This window comes from Leucopleurus acutus (assembly GCF_964270905.1).
Source record: "Leucopleurus acutus genome assembly, chromosome: 13".
Classification (NCBI taxonomy): Eukaryota; Metazoa; Chordata; class Mammalia; order Artiodactyla; family Delphinidae; genus Leucopleurus; species Leucopleurus acutus.
This window is the reverse complement of record NC_139155.1, coordinates 8,241,204-8,260,243: the sequence shown is the minus strand read 5'-3', so window position 1 is coordinate 8,260,243 and position 19,040 is coordinate 8,241,204. Positions and strand designations below refer to the sequence as shown.

Sequence of the window (19,040 nt, the reverse complement as noted above, 5' to 3'; positions counted from 1 at the left end):
TCTGTGCGTCAGACCTTTTCACGAGCTTCTTGCACATTTGATTAATTACTTTTTTCCTAAAGAAATGCTCAGGAATGTGAACAAAGAGTTTTGTGGAACATTTATAAGAGCAAAAAGAAAATCCTTCTTTCCCAGCAGCACTCTAAAGTAAGACGACACAGCTGAGGGTCTCAAATGTAATTAGAATCACAGGGCAGGGGGATGGGGGGAGGCTTGTTAAACCACAGATGGCTGAGCTCCCCCCTCAGAATTTCTGACTCAGGAGGTTTGTGTGGGTCCCAGAATTTGCAGCTCCTGTGTGATGCTGGTCTGGGGCCACCTCCTAGAGAATCACAGCTATAGACATTAGGATCATGGGTGTAAAGAATCCCAATGAAATGGAAAACTGCTGACTCCAGATAGAAAGTTAAGTAAAATTTCAAAGCTGGAATTCACAGTTGTGCATGCTATGATATCTCAATCAAGTACAGAACTTAGGAGGAAAAAGCCTGCCAGGCAGCAACATGCCAAAATTTTAAAGTGATGATCTTCAGGGAATAGAATTAAAAGCAATTGTTTCTTTAAGCTTTTTGCTATTTTCCAGATGTACTAAATGATGTATTGCTTTTAATAATCAGAAAAAAATAGTACAAAAATTTAAAGGTCTGCATGCTTAAAGCAGAATACTCTGCCAGTTTTTCGTGGTTATATTTAAAGTGCAGGATGTAGAGAGCGTCTCTGCAGAAGTGTACTCAGAATCCTTAAGAATTAAGATGGCATTCTTTGCTAAGCTCTCAGTTATATGAATTAAGTAGAAACCACTGAAAAGTATCTTCATTTGTTTCACACTGCTCACTTATAAAATCTAAATTTCAGATGCATTCCTTAGTGTGACATATGTTGCCTCTTTTTAATCTCTTCTAGCAATGGGTGACCTGCTGGACTCAGATCCATCTTCTTCACTCATCTTTTAACACATAGTGTTGAGGCAGACTGTGTACCTGGCATTAGAGATGAAATGGTGGGCACCGAAAAAAAGCATGGGAGTCTGGTAGAGATTCACTTACAATCCAGAGTATCCCAGCCTATAGCCAATCCTACTTGTTACCTCCTTCTCAGCTTCCCACCCCTCTGCTGCGTTATTGTGAACCAGCAGTACTTGGACCAGGCTGGTGTAAGCACCCAACTTGCTGGGCCCTGTACGGCTAAAACCAAAGAAAATGGAAAAGCAAATGGGTGTGGGTGCTTTAGGGAGTTAATCAATAGTTCCTAACCTTCACTTTTTCCTAAATTCTTTTAACAGATCTTAGCTTGAGTGACGTCAGCCCTCAAGCCCCTCTCTTGTCTCTTCTCGGCAGCCACTTTTTTGCTGATTTTTTTTTCAACCTTCATCCCAATGCGGTGTTGATTCATAGGAGGACAAAAGTGTCGTGAACCATAAAGCCATTATTTTCCCTCCCATCAAGAAAGATAAATAGGACTCCCCTGGTGGCGCAGTGGTTAAGAATCCACCTGCCAATGCAGGGGACATGGGTTCGAGCCCTGGTCCGGGAAGATCCCACATGCCATGAAGCAACAAAGCCCGTGCACAACTACTGAGCCTGTGCTCTAGAGCCTGCGAGCCACAACTACTGAGCCCACGTGCCACAACTCCTGGAGCCTGTGCGCATAGAGCCCGTGCTCCACAAGAGAAGCCACCGCAATAAGAAGCCTGCGCACCGCAAGGAAGAGTAGCCCCCGCTTGCTGCAACTAGAGAAAGCCTGTGTGCCGCAACGAAGACCAAATGCAGCCAAAAATAAATACATAAAATAAATAAATTTATTTAAAAAAAGGAAAGAAAGGTAAATACAGTTAAAACAATTTAAAGCACGTCAGTGAGATATATAAATGAGTAACTTACTCGAGGACTGCAAACCTCCAGGCTACGTTTCTGCCAATGACAAGTATTTACAGCTGAGTTATAAACCCTTAGAAAGGCTTGGGATATAAATGCTTCCAGGTCCTTGCCTCAGAGCCAGGCGGGTAAGAGCAGGCATTGATGTTTACTATTTATCTTTTATTAGAGTCTGGGGTGGGGTTAGGGACTGGGGAAACCAAGCAACTTAGAACCTAAATATCTGGACCAAAAAACATGCTGAGAAAAACTCAGAGATCCTGACCCTCTACCCAGCCCTGGACAGGTCATGGTAGATACCAGTAAAAGTTATTCTTGCTGTCTTACCTCATTAAAAAGAAGAGAAATATTTGATTTCGCTCTATGTACAGATGGGATACACACTGTGTATGTTCCCACAGGATAGATGTGTGTTAGGTGACAGACTCAGCACTATCAGGTTGATTCCAATTTTTGGCTCACTGTATATTGCAAATATCCAATCTTCATCCCACATTAGACACCGATTTGCTGAAAAAAATAGATGGAGGAGGGAAGCCTTCAGTTCTAAGTCCTATCTTCTAATTCTTTTCCCTGGAAGACCCCGGCGTAAGATCACTTGATCTTCTGGACACTTTTTTGGCAACTGCAAAATGATGATGCAATCAATCTAAGGGTGGCCATGGGAGTGGCTCTAGATAAAATATGTAGGGGGGCTTTATTTACATATTTATTACATATTTAAGCACCACATAATGTAAGCTGTTAAGAGTGAACTTAGGTTTTGTCCGCACACATTCAAAATTAGAGTTAAATAACTAATTTCTATTCTTTTCACGTTGACATTCCATGTTGCACTAGTCATGTATAACAGAGGATGCTTGTTCCTGTAACTAGATTCACCTTTCTGGGGAAAGGTAGAAGTGGTGTTGATAAACATGTATAAAATGGTTGTAGCTTTGGAGGACCACTGAAAAAATGGTAGTCTGAAGTCTGTTGAACGTTCCTGTATGCCTGAAATACAGGCATGGTAATATGATCCCAAGTTTTCAAAGGTCGACTTTCTTTGTGCAGACCGATTTTATATTCTTTGTAGTTCAGAAACCTTTCCCTGTTTTATAGCAAGAAGGTCCTAGGGAATAAATTATTTTCAGAGAATTAAAGGGCCATGACATCAACCTCTAATTTTTCTTCTGAGTGAATAGTAACTATTCCTACTCAAAATGAAAGTATTATCGTATATGTGGAGTCTAAAATATGACACAAATGAACTTATCTATGAAACAGAAACAGATTCACAGATATAGAGAACAGACTTCTGGTTGCCAAGGGGGAGGGGGGTGGGGGAGGTGTGGGTTGGGAGTTTGAGGTCACCAGATGCAAGCTATTATGTACAGAATTGATAAACAACAGGGTCCTACTGTATAGCACAGGGAACTCTATTCAATATTCTGTAATAAACCATAATGAAAGGAATATAAAAAAGTATATATATACATGTATAACTGAATCACTTTGCTGTACAGCAGAAACTAACACAATATTGTAAATCAACTATACTTCAATAAAATTAAAAAAATAAATGTATTATTAGATTTTAACTGAGAAACATAAGGTGCAGAGAATCTAAATAATTGTCCTGTAATTACAGAGCAAGCCAATGAGGAAGCGAGTTTCTAATCTTAGGTACACGTTTTGCTGCAATGGTTTTGCCTCTCTTGATGGAAAATAGTTTCCCAAGTGACTTAAACACTTTAAAACTTTACGTCAGTTGAGAAACACACAGTCTAAGATAGGCTGTAAAGTCTACTACTCAATAGGCTGACCGCAGTAGCTACATTTCCTGGTGTCACTATGTGCACTGGCTGTACTCTGGGCCATAGTGCTCTACGGTGATTGAAGTACGGTAAGGGTACCCATGTCAGCATATGTGGCACAAGGATGGTGGACGTTCTGATTTGGTAATTTGTTGAGAAAATTTTCAAGGCTGACTCCATCATATTAGATGTCTCACCTTTCTACCCAAGTATTCCTTAGTCTTACGTTCTATTTCTTAAAATATTTCTCCATTTTCATAAACAGATATTATTTATTAAAGGAGATTGTAATTTATGCATCACAAGTCAGAATGTCAAGGCCTGCACACTTCCTGCTCACTTCTGTGGTGAATTAGTGTGCAGAAAAGAGTTAATGTAGCAGCCCGAAGCCTGCTGGCCTTAGAGAGGTCTGCTTACAAGGTTGGCTCCTGGCTAGTGTGTGGGAACTTGGATGTGGAGAGTGTTCTCACCACTTCTTAACTGTTAGGGTGGTTTATTGAGTCTAAACTATTGATACAAACAATGTGGTTTATGCTAAACACCTGCTTTCCTTCTGGGACTTAGTCCTTCTGACTTTGCCGCATGCCTCTTTTCCCTTTGCTGATTTTGCTTTGTATCCTTTTGCTGTAATAAATCAAAGCCATATCTTTGGAATGTAATCATCAAAGAAGAGAGAGCCCGTATCTTCCAATTCTGTGGGAAGGTAGAAGCCTAACTTCCAAAGGCACCTTGCTCCGAGGTGCAAAACTACCTCCTGGCGTAAAGATGTAAGAAGCTCATTTTTCCTTTGGATGAAGCCAATTAGCTAACATAGATGGTCATACCAGGTGAATTTAGGATGAGCTGTGTGTGACAAATGATGCTATCAAGTCCTCCTACTTGAGGACTAGTTACTGTCTACCTTGAGAACATGCATATAATGGGTTGTATCTGCCAGGCTTTACAAAAGGTTAAGATTTCCTTCTGTCTTTGCAGTGTCTTAGTGGACTGCCTGTGATGCATATCACAATTCTGGTTTCATGCTTATTCAACAATAAAATTGTGTTCTTTCCCTTCTTCCTTGGTGGAGCAGTTTTCTGGGTAGGGAGGAGCTTTTGTTTCCCATTCTAATTCCCCAACACATTGTTGTTATTACTGTTGTTCAACCAAGTGTAACTCTACATTACTGTGTCACTATCATGCTTATCCATGAGGATATAATGGGAAATTTTTCAAATGTTCCACTAAAATCAAGATGAACATTTTACCCATGCAATAAAACATAAGTAGGCCTAACATACCATTTAAATTATTTATTTATTTAGCTGTTCAAGATAAAGGTCCATAAATGTGAGAGAATATAACTCTTCAGGATATTTAATATAGAAAATAGACTTCTGTTTTTTCGTGGTAGATTGTGAAGGCTAAGTCCTTGCTGTCCTTACTCTGATGGCTAATAACTGCAGCTCTGTGTCCAATGGTCATTAGTCAACTACGAGAACTGGAGGGAGAGCCGGATTCGAGAGGAAGGAGGAGGGACTTAAGGCGGAAGGAGGGCGTGTTCGGGAACTCTGAGCCAGTTTCAGGGCAGTTGCTCAAGGGAGCAAGCTTGCCCACAGGGAGATTCTGCTGGGCGGGTCTGGTGAAGACCTTGGGGGCAGGTGTTGGCGAAGCCAATGAGTCACGTGAGAGCTGAGCTCTCACCGGCTCTCTCCAGCAAGGACCTTAATTCGCCTTTGCCTGGAGGCTACTCCTAAGGTTGCCCTAGCCTGTGCCTGGTGTGGACATGACTTACGACCCTCCAGACCCTAACACCTACTACCTGATTTTGCTTGTGCCTCGTGTGACTGTGTGAACACCCTCCCTCACGTGACTTCAGGATACCTGCAAACCCCAGAAAAGGGGACGAGTCAGTGGGGAACCCACAGACACAGCACCTGGGGCGACCTCAGCAGGTGGAGCTGGAAGAAACTAGCGGGTGATCAAACTCCCGCTCCTTTGCCTACAGATGCTCTATGTGCTGGTTCGGTAGGTAACCCATTGCACCTATGAACCTCCTAAAAGGATGGACACAAGGCTGTGGAACTGCACAGTAGCCAGCTTCCCTTGTGATGTTGCTGTTGACGGCAGTAATGATTTTTTCCTTCCACTTGGAGAAGCGATATAGTGCCACAGTTAAGAAAAAGAACCCTGAAGCCAGTCTGCATGGCTTTGAATCCCAGCCCCTCTCCCTACTAGCTGTGAAGCCTTGGATAAGACTTCATGCCTCACTTAACCTCTCCATGCCTCACTTTCCTCATCCATAAAATGTAGATAATAATAGAGCTGTTGTGACAACTGAGTAATTACCAGTAGATTCTTAGAGTGACTGGCACAAACATAAGCATAGTGTGTGAGTTTGTCATATAGTGGCCAAGACAAAGCCCTGTGACACTTAGTTCTTATAACTGCTATCTATAACTTTTCCCTTGGGTCCTTAGAAAACTTTAGACTGCAAACTATATGGCATTTATAAAGGCCTATATATAAATGTGCTATAAATGTCATACAGATATTTTCAGAATATGAAACAGACAGCAAGCTTTGGGCTGAATATTTACCTCCAAATATTCTATCCAACTTAAGACATTTTAATTAAAAAAATGTTTACTAAGTGCTCTACAAAACATTTGAAAGCTACTGCCTGGCTATAAGAAATAAGCACTCTGGTAATAATTGCAAAACCTGCAGCTTTATGCTCTAGAGTTTAATTATCCATCTGATCTCTCCACTTTTAAAATAGCCAGTGATTACAAAAAAGGAATTGCACGATTGGATTTCAAAGCTGATATCTTCACTTATTAGACCAGGAAGAGGAGACGGTAGCCAGCATAAAAGCAAAGCAACCTGTTTTGATTAAAGTGGGATTTGCGTGTTTCTTGTGAGTATAAAATTGCCCACAAGCACATGTATTTACTGAATGTTTACCATATGGCAGATTGTCCCACCTAACAATATTCACAGTAATCTTAATTCACAAAATTTGTGTATATACACATACAAATTAAAAGAGTGAAGAATTTATCTCAGTGCTCTATATAAAACATGAAAAAATCAGAATAATGGTTATACTTTGCAAGCCTGTATTTTTTTATATTTGTAAAGTCACCTCTTATGTGGCCCCAATTTGGGGGTCATTTGCACATCATCATGTCCTTGAGCTTCTTTGATTTGAAGCCACAGAAAATATCCCATCCTTTGTTAACGTAGTTTCTCATCTCAATATTTACTCTTTACTTGCCCGTGTCTATCACTGTGTTGATAAGGATTTTTCATTTCACTCACTATTCACCTTAGCTAAAGACATTTCTCCTCACGAGTGCAGTGGAGAGCTTTAAACAGTTCAACCTTACATCCGTGAAAGGAAGAATCTCTTCCTGTGGGTTAATTAAATAAAACACTACTCTTGTACTTAAAAGATTATGAACATCATAGTTATTTTTGAGTTTTAGGCAAAGTGAAATACATCAAATTAACTCTGGAAATGAAGTTTAGAGTGACCAATGAGAATTACAAAATATTTATTTTATTAAATTATCCAAGCATACTCCTCTGTTAAATAAATAACTCTTAAAAACCCCTGAATCGTTTCAGTGTAAATAACTTTAAGATACAAATGGGGGTTCAAAGATGTATCTCTACAAATGACAGATCCGTGTTTATTCTTCATTTCTTGTTCTTTTAAATAACATAGCCCTCTGCAAACCTACTAGGTCACCTTTGAATATTTGTCAAGGGTCAGGTCAGTACCTGTTTGAAATACGTCAGTTGAAGTTGGAAGTAGTTGTCTGACTAATTGAATCTCAATACTTAAAGCTAGAATTGCTATTAAGCATGAAATGCCATTAATCTTATATGAAGAACTAATTTTTTTTTTTAAATTTTAAGTAATTTTCTACTTGCCTTTGGGGAAAACTTCACACAGTCATCTATGTTCAGTTTCTAATAAGGCTTTCAGAGACAATTACAAGCTGTTAACAATTCCCAGATGCTTTAAAATAAAAAAAGCGCACACACGACAAAGGAGTCCAAAGGGCTATTTTGCCTTTGGAGTCATTAGGCAGGTCTCTCACACAAGTGTGGTCATGGATTTTAAGTGGGAAGAAAATCAGCACATTTTTCTGAATTTGAATTCCTACCTGTACTCTAAGTTCCTAAGGAGAGGAAAGTGTCATGAAAATTACTTGAAATTCGGGCTGAGGATAAAGATCCACTTGAAGAAAAGTAGTTCCTTGGATTAGCTGCTTTCTAATACCACCAACTTACTTTGTTTATAGTAGTGATAGCAACACACATTCATCAATGTTCCTTACGTAAGAGCACCATCAAACCCACTTAACATTAGATTTTCAACATTTCCTTCTCTCTGTTAATAACTTGTCAATCCAATACCTTGTTTATCTACACAAATATGGTAACGTATAAACAATGACTGCAGGCAAACATTCCAGGGTTGTGTGCCTTAGGAAAGATGAATAAATCAACATGTGGGCTCACAAAACAAACGGAATGACTGACTGCTTGCTTTTTTTTTTTTTTAATGAGATGTCTCATAAAAGAACTGATGTGGGCAGAGGCAACTGTAAAACTACAACGACATAATAGGCCCTGATTGAGCAATCAACTCACTTGTGATGTTGGAAACAGTCTGTTTCATCTGGATACCCAGTTATCATCCAGAATTTTAATAACATAACTAAATTGGGCTAAAAATTGTACTTGATCCGTATCGGTAGAGGCTATTTGAGCCTCCAGGCAGTGACACCAGTGCTCTGGGATTCCGGTCCTATGGTTCTATCATATAAGTTAACTGTCATGGACATTATTTTCTATGTAGGAAGAGATGATAAAAGGCTGAGGTTCATCACACCGGGTCATGGAAATGTACATATCTGGCAGCCCAGCACATACCAGCTCAGAAAACTGCCATGCCTACAATAGTTGCATCTATTATAAATTCAGAGGAGTGGGACAGAAGGTTCTGGATTAATAAATCCCGAAAAATATACATTTTGTCGACAACTTCAAACTGTTTAGGAATCCAAATCACCTGGGAGAAAAATGAGTGAATTTTAGCAGAAACTAAGGCCAAAGAAAGAAATGAAGTTTATTTCTCCTCCATAATATTCTCATGGTCTAACTCAGGAGCACAGAGTCCAGAGGCAGTAATCTCTACCAAGCCAGCACAGGCAAGATTTAGAACCTATAGCATCTATTCCTCAATGTTCCCCCTTGGTCGACCCCATACCTGACAGAAGAAAGATATGGGAAGATTCTCTTGGTTGTGGCCCCATGATTTCCTAGTGAAAACTTCTGCAATCTCCATTTATAATTTCCATCCTCCACGTCTATTGACTAGCAATTATACACCATTTATATAGAATATGCAAAACAAGAGAACTAAAGAAAGGAAATCACCTTTTCGAAAGATACATATGTGAACAAAGTTCATGAAAATTTTCTCCCCAAACATTGCGGTGGATTTTCTGAGAGTTCAGGTTTCTTTGATCAGCAATCACTAAACCTCAAATGTTGTGTTGATGAAGAAAATCTAGAAATAATCCAGCTAGAAAACTGGGAAATAAAATGGACACAGTCCCTACTAGAACATACAGAAATATGAACATACACAGAATCGGTCAAGAACACTTATTAAGCACATTCTGGAAAGATATATTGACAGCTCTAAGCAGAGATGTCATAATCCTTAATCTCAAGTAATTTCTAATATAAGAGTCAGGACCATTGCAAATAGGCGCAGTTATTAAATGACTCAAGGGTATCAGTTTCCTAGTTATAAAAATTTGAGAAATTCAAGATGCTTGATGGTTCGATGTCAGGGAAGCAGTTTGAGCTAATGTGAAAAGATCGAGAAGATGGTAAGATCAGACTGAAACCCTAAAGGAAAGGAGGTAACTGTGGTGAAAATTAGTAAGTTGGTTGGGAATAGGAGAAGTAGGAACGTGGCATTGGTGACAAGCACAAGCTGACGTTCCAATCTGACCAATGACACCTACCCCTTCTCCAGGCCACCTGTGTGCCCAGCCAAGTGGGTAGGGGACCTGTGGCCCATCACAAGCGTGTGCATCTGCATCAGTGTGGAGGAAGGGGCACCTTTTTTTCTAATTTATCTGCCACTTGTCATTTGTCTACCTGAAGTGGGCTCCTTTTTTGTGGCCCAAAGACCCAGTATGTGACAGTGGTAGCCTAGTTTGAGAGCTCAGTCATTCATGTACTGATTATTGCAACTGACTCTTAGCTAATTTCCTCTGCCTCAAATTTCTTTCTCTACTATTTGACTTACTTCCTTAAATACTACTTTGTGCCATCTTTGATCAAGAACTGATAGTGGCTTTCATTGCTCTTACATGAGATCTAGTATTTCACCAAGTTATCACTTAATTGAGCCTACCTCCTTCTATATTAATCCAGAACTCAGAATCTCTGTACCAACCTAGTCATTTGAGTGCAATCTCCCATGCACAACTCCCCTGCCCCACCCCGTGCTTACTGTTTACATCCCCGGACTCTGTTTTGTCCCTTTGCTCTGCTCTGATCATCAAAGCTGTATTTGAAACTTGATGGTTCAGATGAGTGGCCTCGTTGGTGGAAGATGATTGGGGAAAGACATGAGTAACTATACTTCTTTTTTTTTTTTGCGGTACACAGGCCTCTCACTGTTGTGGCCTCTCCCGTTGCGGAGCACAGGCTCCAGACGTGCAGGCTCAGCAGCCATGGCTCACGGGCCCTGCATCGGCAGGCGGACTCCCAACCACTGCGCCACCAGGGAAGCCCTATACTTCTTAATATAGTTAAAAACTAGTCTTCTCCAGAAACTTTCTGAGGGACTGATTTCATTTCTCTGATCCTTATTATTTTTATAATTAATAAACTCAGTTGAACAATTGTAGTTTGCACATCATTAAATTAATATTAAAAGACTTCACAAATTATTTTGGTAGAACTTAAAATACTTTTCTCATAAGTAATGAAAATCCAGAGGATATTAAGGGCCAAAAATAATTTTAGTCACTGTCAGTATGCATGCATTTTTCCCCTGTTCCTGGCCCCTGCGGTCTAGACAACCTTCAAATTCAGAAAACTCAGTCTGGAACCATTTTACACTACTTCCCAGGTCTTGAGTGCAAACAGGGGGAGTCAAGTATTTCTTTTCATTCAGCAAAAAAAGTCAATAGCAAATTTGTGTTCAACTCATGCTTCTGCCACTTTCTCCCTCTGTTCAAAATAAGTCAAGGCCTGGATATACGATGTATTGGTTGACATCGTATCATCTTTTCAGTGGCCTCTCAGTACCTGGTACTTGTCTGAAGATGAACACAGGCAGGCAAAATCAGGGGAAGAACGTGTGTGTGTGTGTGTGTGTGTGTGTGTGTGCGCGTGCGCACATGCGTGTGTGTAAAATACGATAGTCCTGAAAATCTTGCTTTTGGATCCCGTAAAAGAAGTTGATGGGAGCTAACAAAAGGATGCACAGCGGTTTATAAAATCTGTGTCACAATCACCTTTCCCTTGCCAGTTGAAATAAATTAAATCAGCTCTACATCTTATACCTGTCTCTCTGCTTTAATCCCTACATTGATTTTTGACGAAACAGCTTCAGGACTTGAAATAATCGAATCACATCAGGGAAACACAAGTGATCTATTTTTGCTTTCCATCTGATTTTTTACCTTCAATCTTTACTTATAATTATTTTAAAAAGGAATTAAACCAAAACATACAGTAAACAGCTGTCATCTTCTATCAAATATAACTTTTTACTAATGGGCCGAGTTGATATTCTTTCAACCTGTCAGTTGAATGTCAAAAAGCCATTTTTCAAGAATTCAAAACACTTGAACACTAAGAATGCTGACCATTACACTGTCACCTTCATTTTGGACACTGTTTATAGCTTATGTACAAGGAAAAGAAACAGCTTTGTGCAAGGAACTTAGCCATGTTTGGGTAACTGAAAGACATTTTTATTAATTAGTAAGAGCTAAATAATTATACTTCCAAGAATCCATTTTCTCTATGATTTAAGGTGTTTTTAATAACTTTTTCAACATATAATGGACAAGATTTTATTTCAGAAGTGTTTGAAAATGGTTCTTTATGACATTTTCTGAATAGAACTTTTTCTTGCCTTGGTCTCTGAGAGAAGATTAGCGACTACCTTTATTCTCTCTTTTTTTCCTGCCAGGTTTTAAGAACACTTCTATAATGCAAGAGTATTTTTTTTTAAGGTGAGAAATATTTTCTCGATGTGTCTGAAGGAATGGAGTCAACATGAAGAACCTCTTAATATCTCTCCCCCAATATTCCATCAACCCTCTCTTTCATCAAGTTCTAAGCTCCCTCTGTCATCAAGAGGAGTAGAGAAAGCTTTGATGCTGTGAGAGGTGACTATGTACAAAAGCTGCTAACCTCTGGCAAAGGGCCTCCTTAGCACACACAGCTGCTACAGTGGCAGCAGTGGAGGCTGCGCTGCATACAAAACCTCCTCTTCTTCCTTCCTGATGCAGGAGGGAATCTCAGCCTGCGGTATAAGCAGAGTCTATGAACGGGCAGCCACATCCTAGGAAGCCTTGGCTCTAAAAGTCTACACACAGGCCAAGGCACATGAGTTGGCTAGAAGCATATAGAAGAAAGGCAGAAGGAAAGATGGATGGATGGGTAGATGGATAGATGGAAGGATGGAAGGAAGGAAGGAAGGGAGGAAGGAAAAGAGGGAGGGAAGAAGAGGGTGAGAGTAAAGTGAAATAAAATTTCTGTCATCAGTAAATATAGATTCTTTTCTCTGACAGGTCCCTCTGCAGTGAGAAAACTTGCCTGGAAGCAGAGCGGCAGTCTGAGACAGACTTCCTCCCACTCAACTGGAATGCAGGTCTACACAGTCCTCTCTGTATCTGCCCATCAGTCGCTGAAATACCACTTTTCCTTACACTCACACAGCTTTTGTGGAGCCTGAAACTTACACAATTTAGGGCTTCATCATGACAAAGGAGACAAATAACTAATACAAAGTAAGTACCGGGCCTTGGAAGGAGCCAGCTCAGGTGAGAGGCCCTGAGGGTCAGTTTCAAAGCTTCAAGGCCCGTCTGTTCCTGCTCCCAGCTCTGGAGAAAACTGAGGGAACCAAAGCTCTGACCTGGCAAAGTAGCAACCACATTATTAAACATTTATTACCCTTTACTCAACACTGATTCAGCAAATACCAATCTAACACCTTATTATTACTGAGGATACACGAGGATTATAAAACCTAGTTACCACCATCAAAAAGTTTTTAAAGTAATTGGAAAATTAAAAATTATACAGCTGAAACAAAAAGAAATTATACAGCTGAAACTTACAGGCTGTTGATACCATGTAGTTTTCAGACTGACTGAATCTTTCTTTTCAATTTTAGGAAAGTGGCAGATCAAAAAAATGGGAAACATCTGTTATTGTTAAATCTGTGATTGATGGATTAGCAAGATAAACACTAACATTCGATAACTGACAACTTACCAAATTCAATCATTAAAGATATTTTGAATAATAAAGTCATGAAAAGGACAAAATAAACCAATCCACAGCGTCTGGCTTTTTCCATTTTTGACACATTAAGGCATCTGTCACCTACTCACCATCGGTTACGATCAGTTTCATCGCGAAGGTTTCAGTTTCTCCTGTGCTGGCTTTGAAGCCACAGCGGTAGAGTCCTGAGTCAGAGGTCCTAATGTGGGGCATGGTGATGAAGGCCCTCCTCATTCCCTGGGTGCAGTTGCTCAGGATCTGTCTTGGGTACTTTGAAGTGTAACTTCTTCCTTGGGACAAGTTGCAGCTAGTTAAGAGGTCAATCTGATGGGGCTGGATCTTCTCCCATGTAACTTCTTGTAACAGCCATTTCGCTCGAGGCTGGCAGGTGAGTGTGACATTTTTTCCAGGTTCTGAGACTGTCTGGCTATTTGATGGCACAGCTGTCTCAAAACCGTCTGAAAAGAAGAAGCAAATGATTATACTTCGGTTCTCGAATTCTTGGATGCTAAGGTGGAAGCCACCCAGAAAGTTCTATCAAAATGGTTGGTGATGGAGAGGAGACCTTCAAGATGGAGAAAGAGTAAGACGTGGAGATCACCTTCCTCCCAACAAATACATCAGAAATACATCTACATGTGGAACAGCTCCTACAGAACACCTACTGAACGCCGACAGAAGACCTCAGACCTCCCAAAAGGCAAGAAACTCCCTACGTACCTGGGTAGGGCAAAATAAGAAAGAAACAACAGAGACAAGAGAATAGGGACAGGACCTGCACCAGTGGGAGGGAGCAGTGAAGGAGGAAAGGAGGAAAGGTTTCCACACACCAGAAGCCCCTTCTCGGGTGGAGACTGCGGGGGGCGGAGGGGGTAAGCTTCGGAGCCACAGAGGAGAGCACAGCCACAGGGGTGCAGAGGGCACAGCGGAGAGATTCCCGCACAGAGGATCAGTGCCAACCAGCACTCACCAGCCCGAGAGGCTTGTCTGCTCACCCGCCGGGGCGGGCGGGGCCTGGGAGCTGAGGCTCGGGCTTCGGTTGGATCCCAGGGAGAGGACTGGGGTTGGCGGCATGAACACAGCCTGAAGGGGGCTAGTGCACCATGGCTAGCCGGGAGGGAGTCCGGGAAAAGGTTTGGACCTGCCTAAGAGGTAGGAGACCATTGTTTCGGGGTGCATGAGATGACAGGATTCAGAGCACCGCCTAAATGAGCTCCAGAGACAGGCGCAAGCCACGGCTATCAGCGTGGACCCCAGAAACGGGCATGAGACGCTAAGGCTGCTGCTGCTGCCACCAAGAAGCCTGTGTGCGAGCACAGGATTACTATCCACACCCCCCTTCCGGGGAGCCTGTGCAGCCCGCCACCACCAGGGTCCCGTGATCCAGGGACAACTTCACCAGGAGAACACGCAGAGAGCCTCAGGCTGGTGCAATGTTACGTGGTCTGCATTCCATACCCCTCCCTCCCTCTGACCTGAGTGAGCCACAGCCCCCTAATCAGCTGCTACTTTAACCCCGTCCTGTCTGAGCAAAGAACAGACGCCCTCAGGTGACCTACACGCAGAGGCAGGGCCAAATCCAAAGCTGAGCCCCGGGAGCTGTGAGAACAAAGAAGAGAAAGGGAAATCTCTCCCAGCAGCCTCAGGAGCAGCAGATTAAATCTCCACAATCAACTTGATGTACCTGCATCTGTGGAATACCTGAATAGACAACGAATCATCCCAAAATTGAGGTGGTGGACTTTGGGAGCAACTGCAGACTTGGGGTTTTCTTTCTGCATCTAATTTGTTTCTGGTTTTATGTTTATGTTAGTTTAGTGCTTAGAGCTTATTATCATTGGTAGATTTGTTTATTCATTTGGTTGCTCTCTTCCTCCTTTTTTCTTTATATATAGATATAATATTCTTTTTCCTTCTCTTTTTGTGAGTGTGTATATGCATGCTTCTTTGTGCTTTTGTCCGTATAGCTTTGATTTTACCATTTGTCCTAGGATTCTGTCTATTTTTTGTTTGTTTGTTTGTTTAGTATAGTTTTGAGCACTTGTATCATTGGTGGATTTCATTTTTGGTTTCATTGCTCTCTTTTTACTTTCTTTTATTAATTACTTTTTAATAATGATTTTTTATTTTAATAACTTCATTTTATTTTATTTATTTATTTTCTTTCTTTCTTTCTTTTTTGCTCCCTTTTCTCTGAGTCCGGTGGCTGACAGGGTCTTGGTGCTCTGCCCAGGTGTCAGGCCTGTGCCTCTGAGGTGGGAGAGCCGAGTTCAGGACATTGGCCCACCAGAGACCTCCTGGCTCCACGTAACATCAAACAGCGAAAGCTCTCCCAGAGATCTCCTTCTCAGTGCTAAGACCCAGCTCCACTCAACAACCAGCAAGCTACAGTGCTGGACACCCTAACCAAACAACCAGTAAGATAGGAACACAACCCCACCCATTAGCAGAGAGGCTGCCTAAAATAATAACAAGGTCACAGACACTCCAAAACACACCCCAGACGTGGTCCTGCCCACCAGAAAGACAAGATGCAGCCTCATCCACCAGAACATAGGCACTAGTCCCCTCCACCAGGAAGCCTACACAACCCAAAGAACCAACCTTAGCCACTGGGGGAAGACACCAAAAACAATGGGAACTATGAACCTCCAGCCTGTGAAAAGGAGACCCTAAACACAGTAAGTTAAGCAAAATGAGAAGACAGAAAAACACACAGCAGATGAAGGAGCAAGGTAAAAACCCACCAGAGCAAACAAATGAAGAGAAAATAGGCAGTCTACCTGAAAAAGAATTCAGAGTAATGATAGTAAAGACGATCCAAAATCTTGGAAGTAGAATGGAGAAAATACAAGAAATGTTTAACAAGGACCTAGAAGAACTAAAGAGCAAACAGTGATGAACAACACAATAAATGAAATTAAAAATTCTCTAGAAGGGATCAATAGCAGAATAACTGACAGAGAAGAACAGATAAGTGACCCGGAAGATAAAATAGTGAAAATAACTACTTCAGAGCAGAATAAAGAAAAAAAAAATGAAAGAATTGAGGACAGTCTCAGAGACCTCAGGGACAACATTAAACCCATGAACATTCAATTTAAAGGGGTCGCAGAAGAAGAAGAGAAAAAGAAAATATTTGAAGAGATTATAGTTGAAAACTTCCCTAATTTGGGAAAGGAAAGAGTTAATCAAGTCCAGGAAGCACAGGGAGTCCCAACAGGATAAATCCAAGGAGAAACATGCAAGACACATATTAATCAAACTATCAAAAATTAAATACAAAGAAAAAATATTAAAATCAACAAGAGAAAAACAACAAATAACATACAAGGGAATCCCCATAAGGTTAACAACTGATCTTTCAGCAGAAACTCTACAGGCCAGAAGGGAGTGGCAGGACATATTTAAAGTGATGAAGCGGAAAAACCTACAACCAAGATTACTCTACCCAGCAAGGATCTCATTCAGATATGACGGAGAAATTAAAACATTTACAGACAGGCAAAAATTAAGAGAATTCAGCACCACCAAACCAGCTTTACAACAAATATTAAAGGAACTTCTGAAGGCAGGAAACACAAGAGAAGGAAAAGATCTACAACAACAAACCCAAAACCACTAAGAAAATGGTAATAGGAACATACATATCGATAATTACCTTAAATGTAAATGGATTAAATGCTCCAACCAAAAGACATAGACTGGCTGAATGGATATAAAAAAAGACCCATATATGTGCTGTCTACAAGAGACCCACTTCAGACCTAGGGACACACACAGACTGAAAGTGAGGGGATGGAAGAGGATATTCCACACAAATGGAAATCAAAAGAAAGCTGGAGTAGCAATACTCATATCAGATAAAATAGACTTTAAAATAAAGAATGTTACAAGAGACAAGGAAGGACACTATGTAATGATCAAGGGATCAATCCAAGAAGAAGATATAACAATTATAAATATACATGCACCCAACATCGGAGCACCTCAATACATAAGGCAACTGCTAACAGCCATATAAGAGGAAATCGACAGTAACACAATAATAGTGGGGGACTTTAACAATTCACTTACACCAATGGAGAGATCATCCAAACAGAAAATTAATAAGGAAACACAAGCTTTAAATGACACAATAGACCAGATATATTTAGTTGGTACTTTTATGACATTCGATCCAAAAACAGCAGATTACACTTTCTTCTCAAGTGCGCATGGAACATTCTACAGGATAGATCACATCTTGGGTCACAAATCAAGCCTCAGTAAATTTAAGAAAAATGAAATCATATCAAGCATCTTTTCTAACCACAACGCTATGAGATTAGAAATCAATTACAGGGAAAAAAACGTAAAACACAGAAACACAGTGAGGAAAAACAATACATTACTAAATAACCAAGAGATCACTGAAGAAATCAAAGAGGAAGTCAAAAAACACCTAGAGACAAATGACAATGAAAACACAATGATCCAAAACTTTTGAGATGCAGCAAAAGCAGTTCTAAGAGAGAAGTTTATGGCTATACAAGCCTACCTCAAGAAAAAAGAAAAATCTCAAATAAACAATCTAAGGTTACATCTAAAGGAACTAGAGAAAGAAGAACAAACAAAACCCAAAGATAGCAGAAGGAAAGAAATCATAAAGATCAGAGCCGAAATAAATGAAATAGAAACAAAGAAAACAACAGCAAAAATCAATAAAACTAAAAGCTGGTTGTTTGAGAACATAAAAAATGTTGATAAACCATTAGCCAGACTCATCAAGAAAAAGAGGGACAGGACTCAAATCAATAAAATTAGAAATTAAAAAGGAGAAGTTACAACAGACACTGCAGAAATACAAAGCACCTTAAGAGACTACTACAAGCAAGTCTATGGCAATAAAATGGACAACCTGGAAGAAATGGACAAATTCTTAGAAAGGTATAACCCTCCAAGACTAAACCAGGAAGAAAGAGAAAATACGAACAGACTAATCACAAATAATGAAATTGAAAATGTGATTAAAAATCGTCCAAGGAACAAAATCCAGGACCAGATGGTTTCACAGGTGAATTCTATCAAACATTTAGAGAAGAGTTAACACCCATCACTCCCAAACTCTTCCAAAAAATTGCAGAGGAAGGAAAACTCCCAATTTCATTCTATGAGGCCCCCATCACCCTGATACCAAAACCAGACAAAGATACTACAAAAAAAGAAAGTTACAGACCAATATCACCGATGAATATAGGTGCAAAATTCCTCAACAAAATACTAGCAAACAGAATCCAACAACACATTGAACGGATCATACACCATGATCAAGTGGGATTTATCCCAGAGATGTAAGGTTTCTTCAATATATGCAAATCAATCAGTGTGATATACCATATTAACAAATTGAAAAATAAAAACCATACGATCATCTCAGTAGATGCAGAAAAAGCTTTTGACAAAATTCAACACCTATTTATGATAAAAACTCTCCAGAAAGTGAGCATAGAGGGAACCTATTTCAACATAATAAAGGCCATATATGAAAAACCCACAGCAAACATCATTCTCAATGGTAAAAAACTTAAAGCATTGTTCTAAGTTCAGGAACAAGACAAGGATGTCCACTCTCACCACTCTTATTCAACATAGTTTTGGAAGTCCTAAGCATGGAAATCAGAGAAGAAAAAGAAATAAAAGGAATCCAAATAGGAAAAGAAGAAGTTAAGCTGTTGCTGTTTACAGATGACATGATGCTATATATAGAGAATCCTAAAGATGCTACCAGAAAACTATTAGAGGTAATCAATGAATTTGGCAAACTAGCAGGATGCAAAATTAAGGC

General features: G+C 40.3%; 1 protein-coding gene across 1 annotated transcript in view; it reads right to left on the bottom strand.

Moving 5' to 3' along the window:
* Nucleotides 1–19,040, bottom strand: part of CD226 (CD226 molecule) — a gene marked incomplete at its 3' end in the record, with an annotated part of 84,570 nt that overhangs the window by 10,002 nt on the left and 55,528 nt on the right. Inside the window, exon 3 of the mRNA XM_082852682.1 lies at nt 13,324–13,671. Coding sequence (XP_082708808.1) covers nt 13,324–13,671 — 348 coding nt within the window. The remainder of the gene's footprint in view (nt 1–13,323; nt 13,672–19,040) is intronic.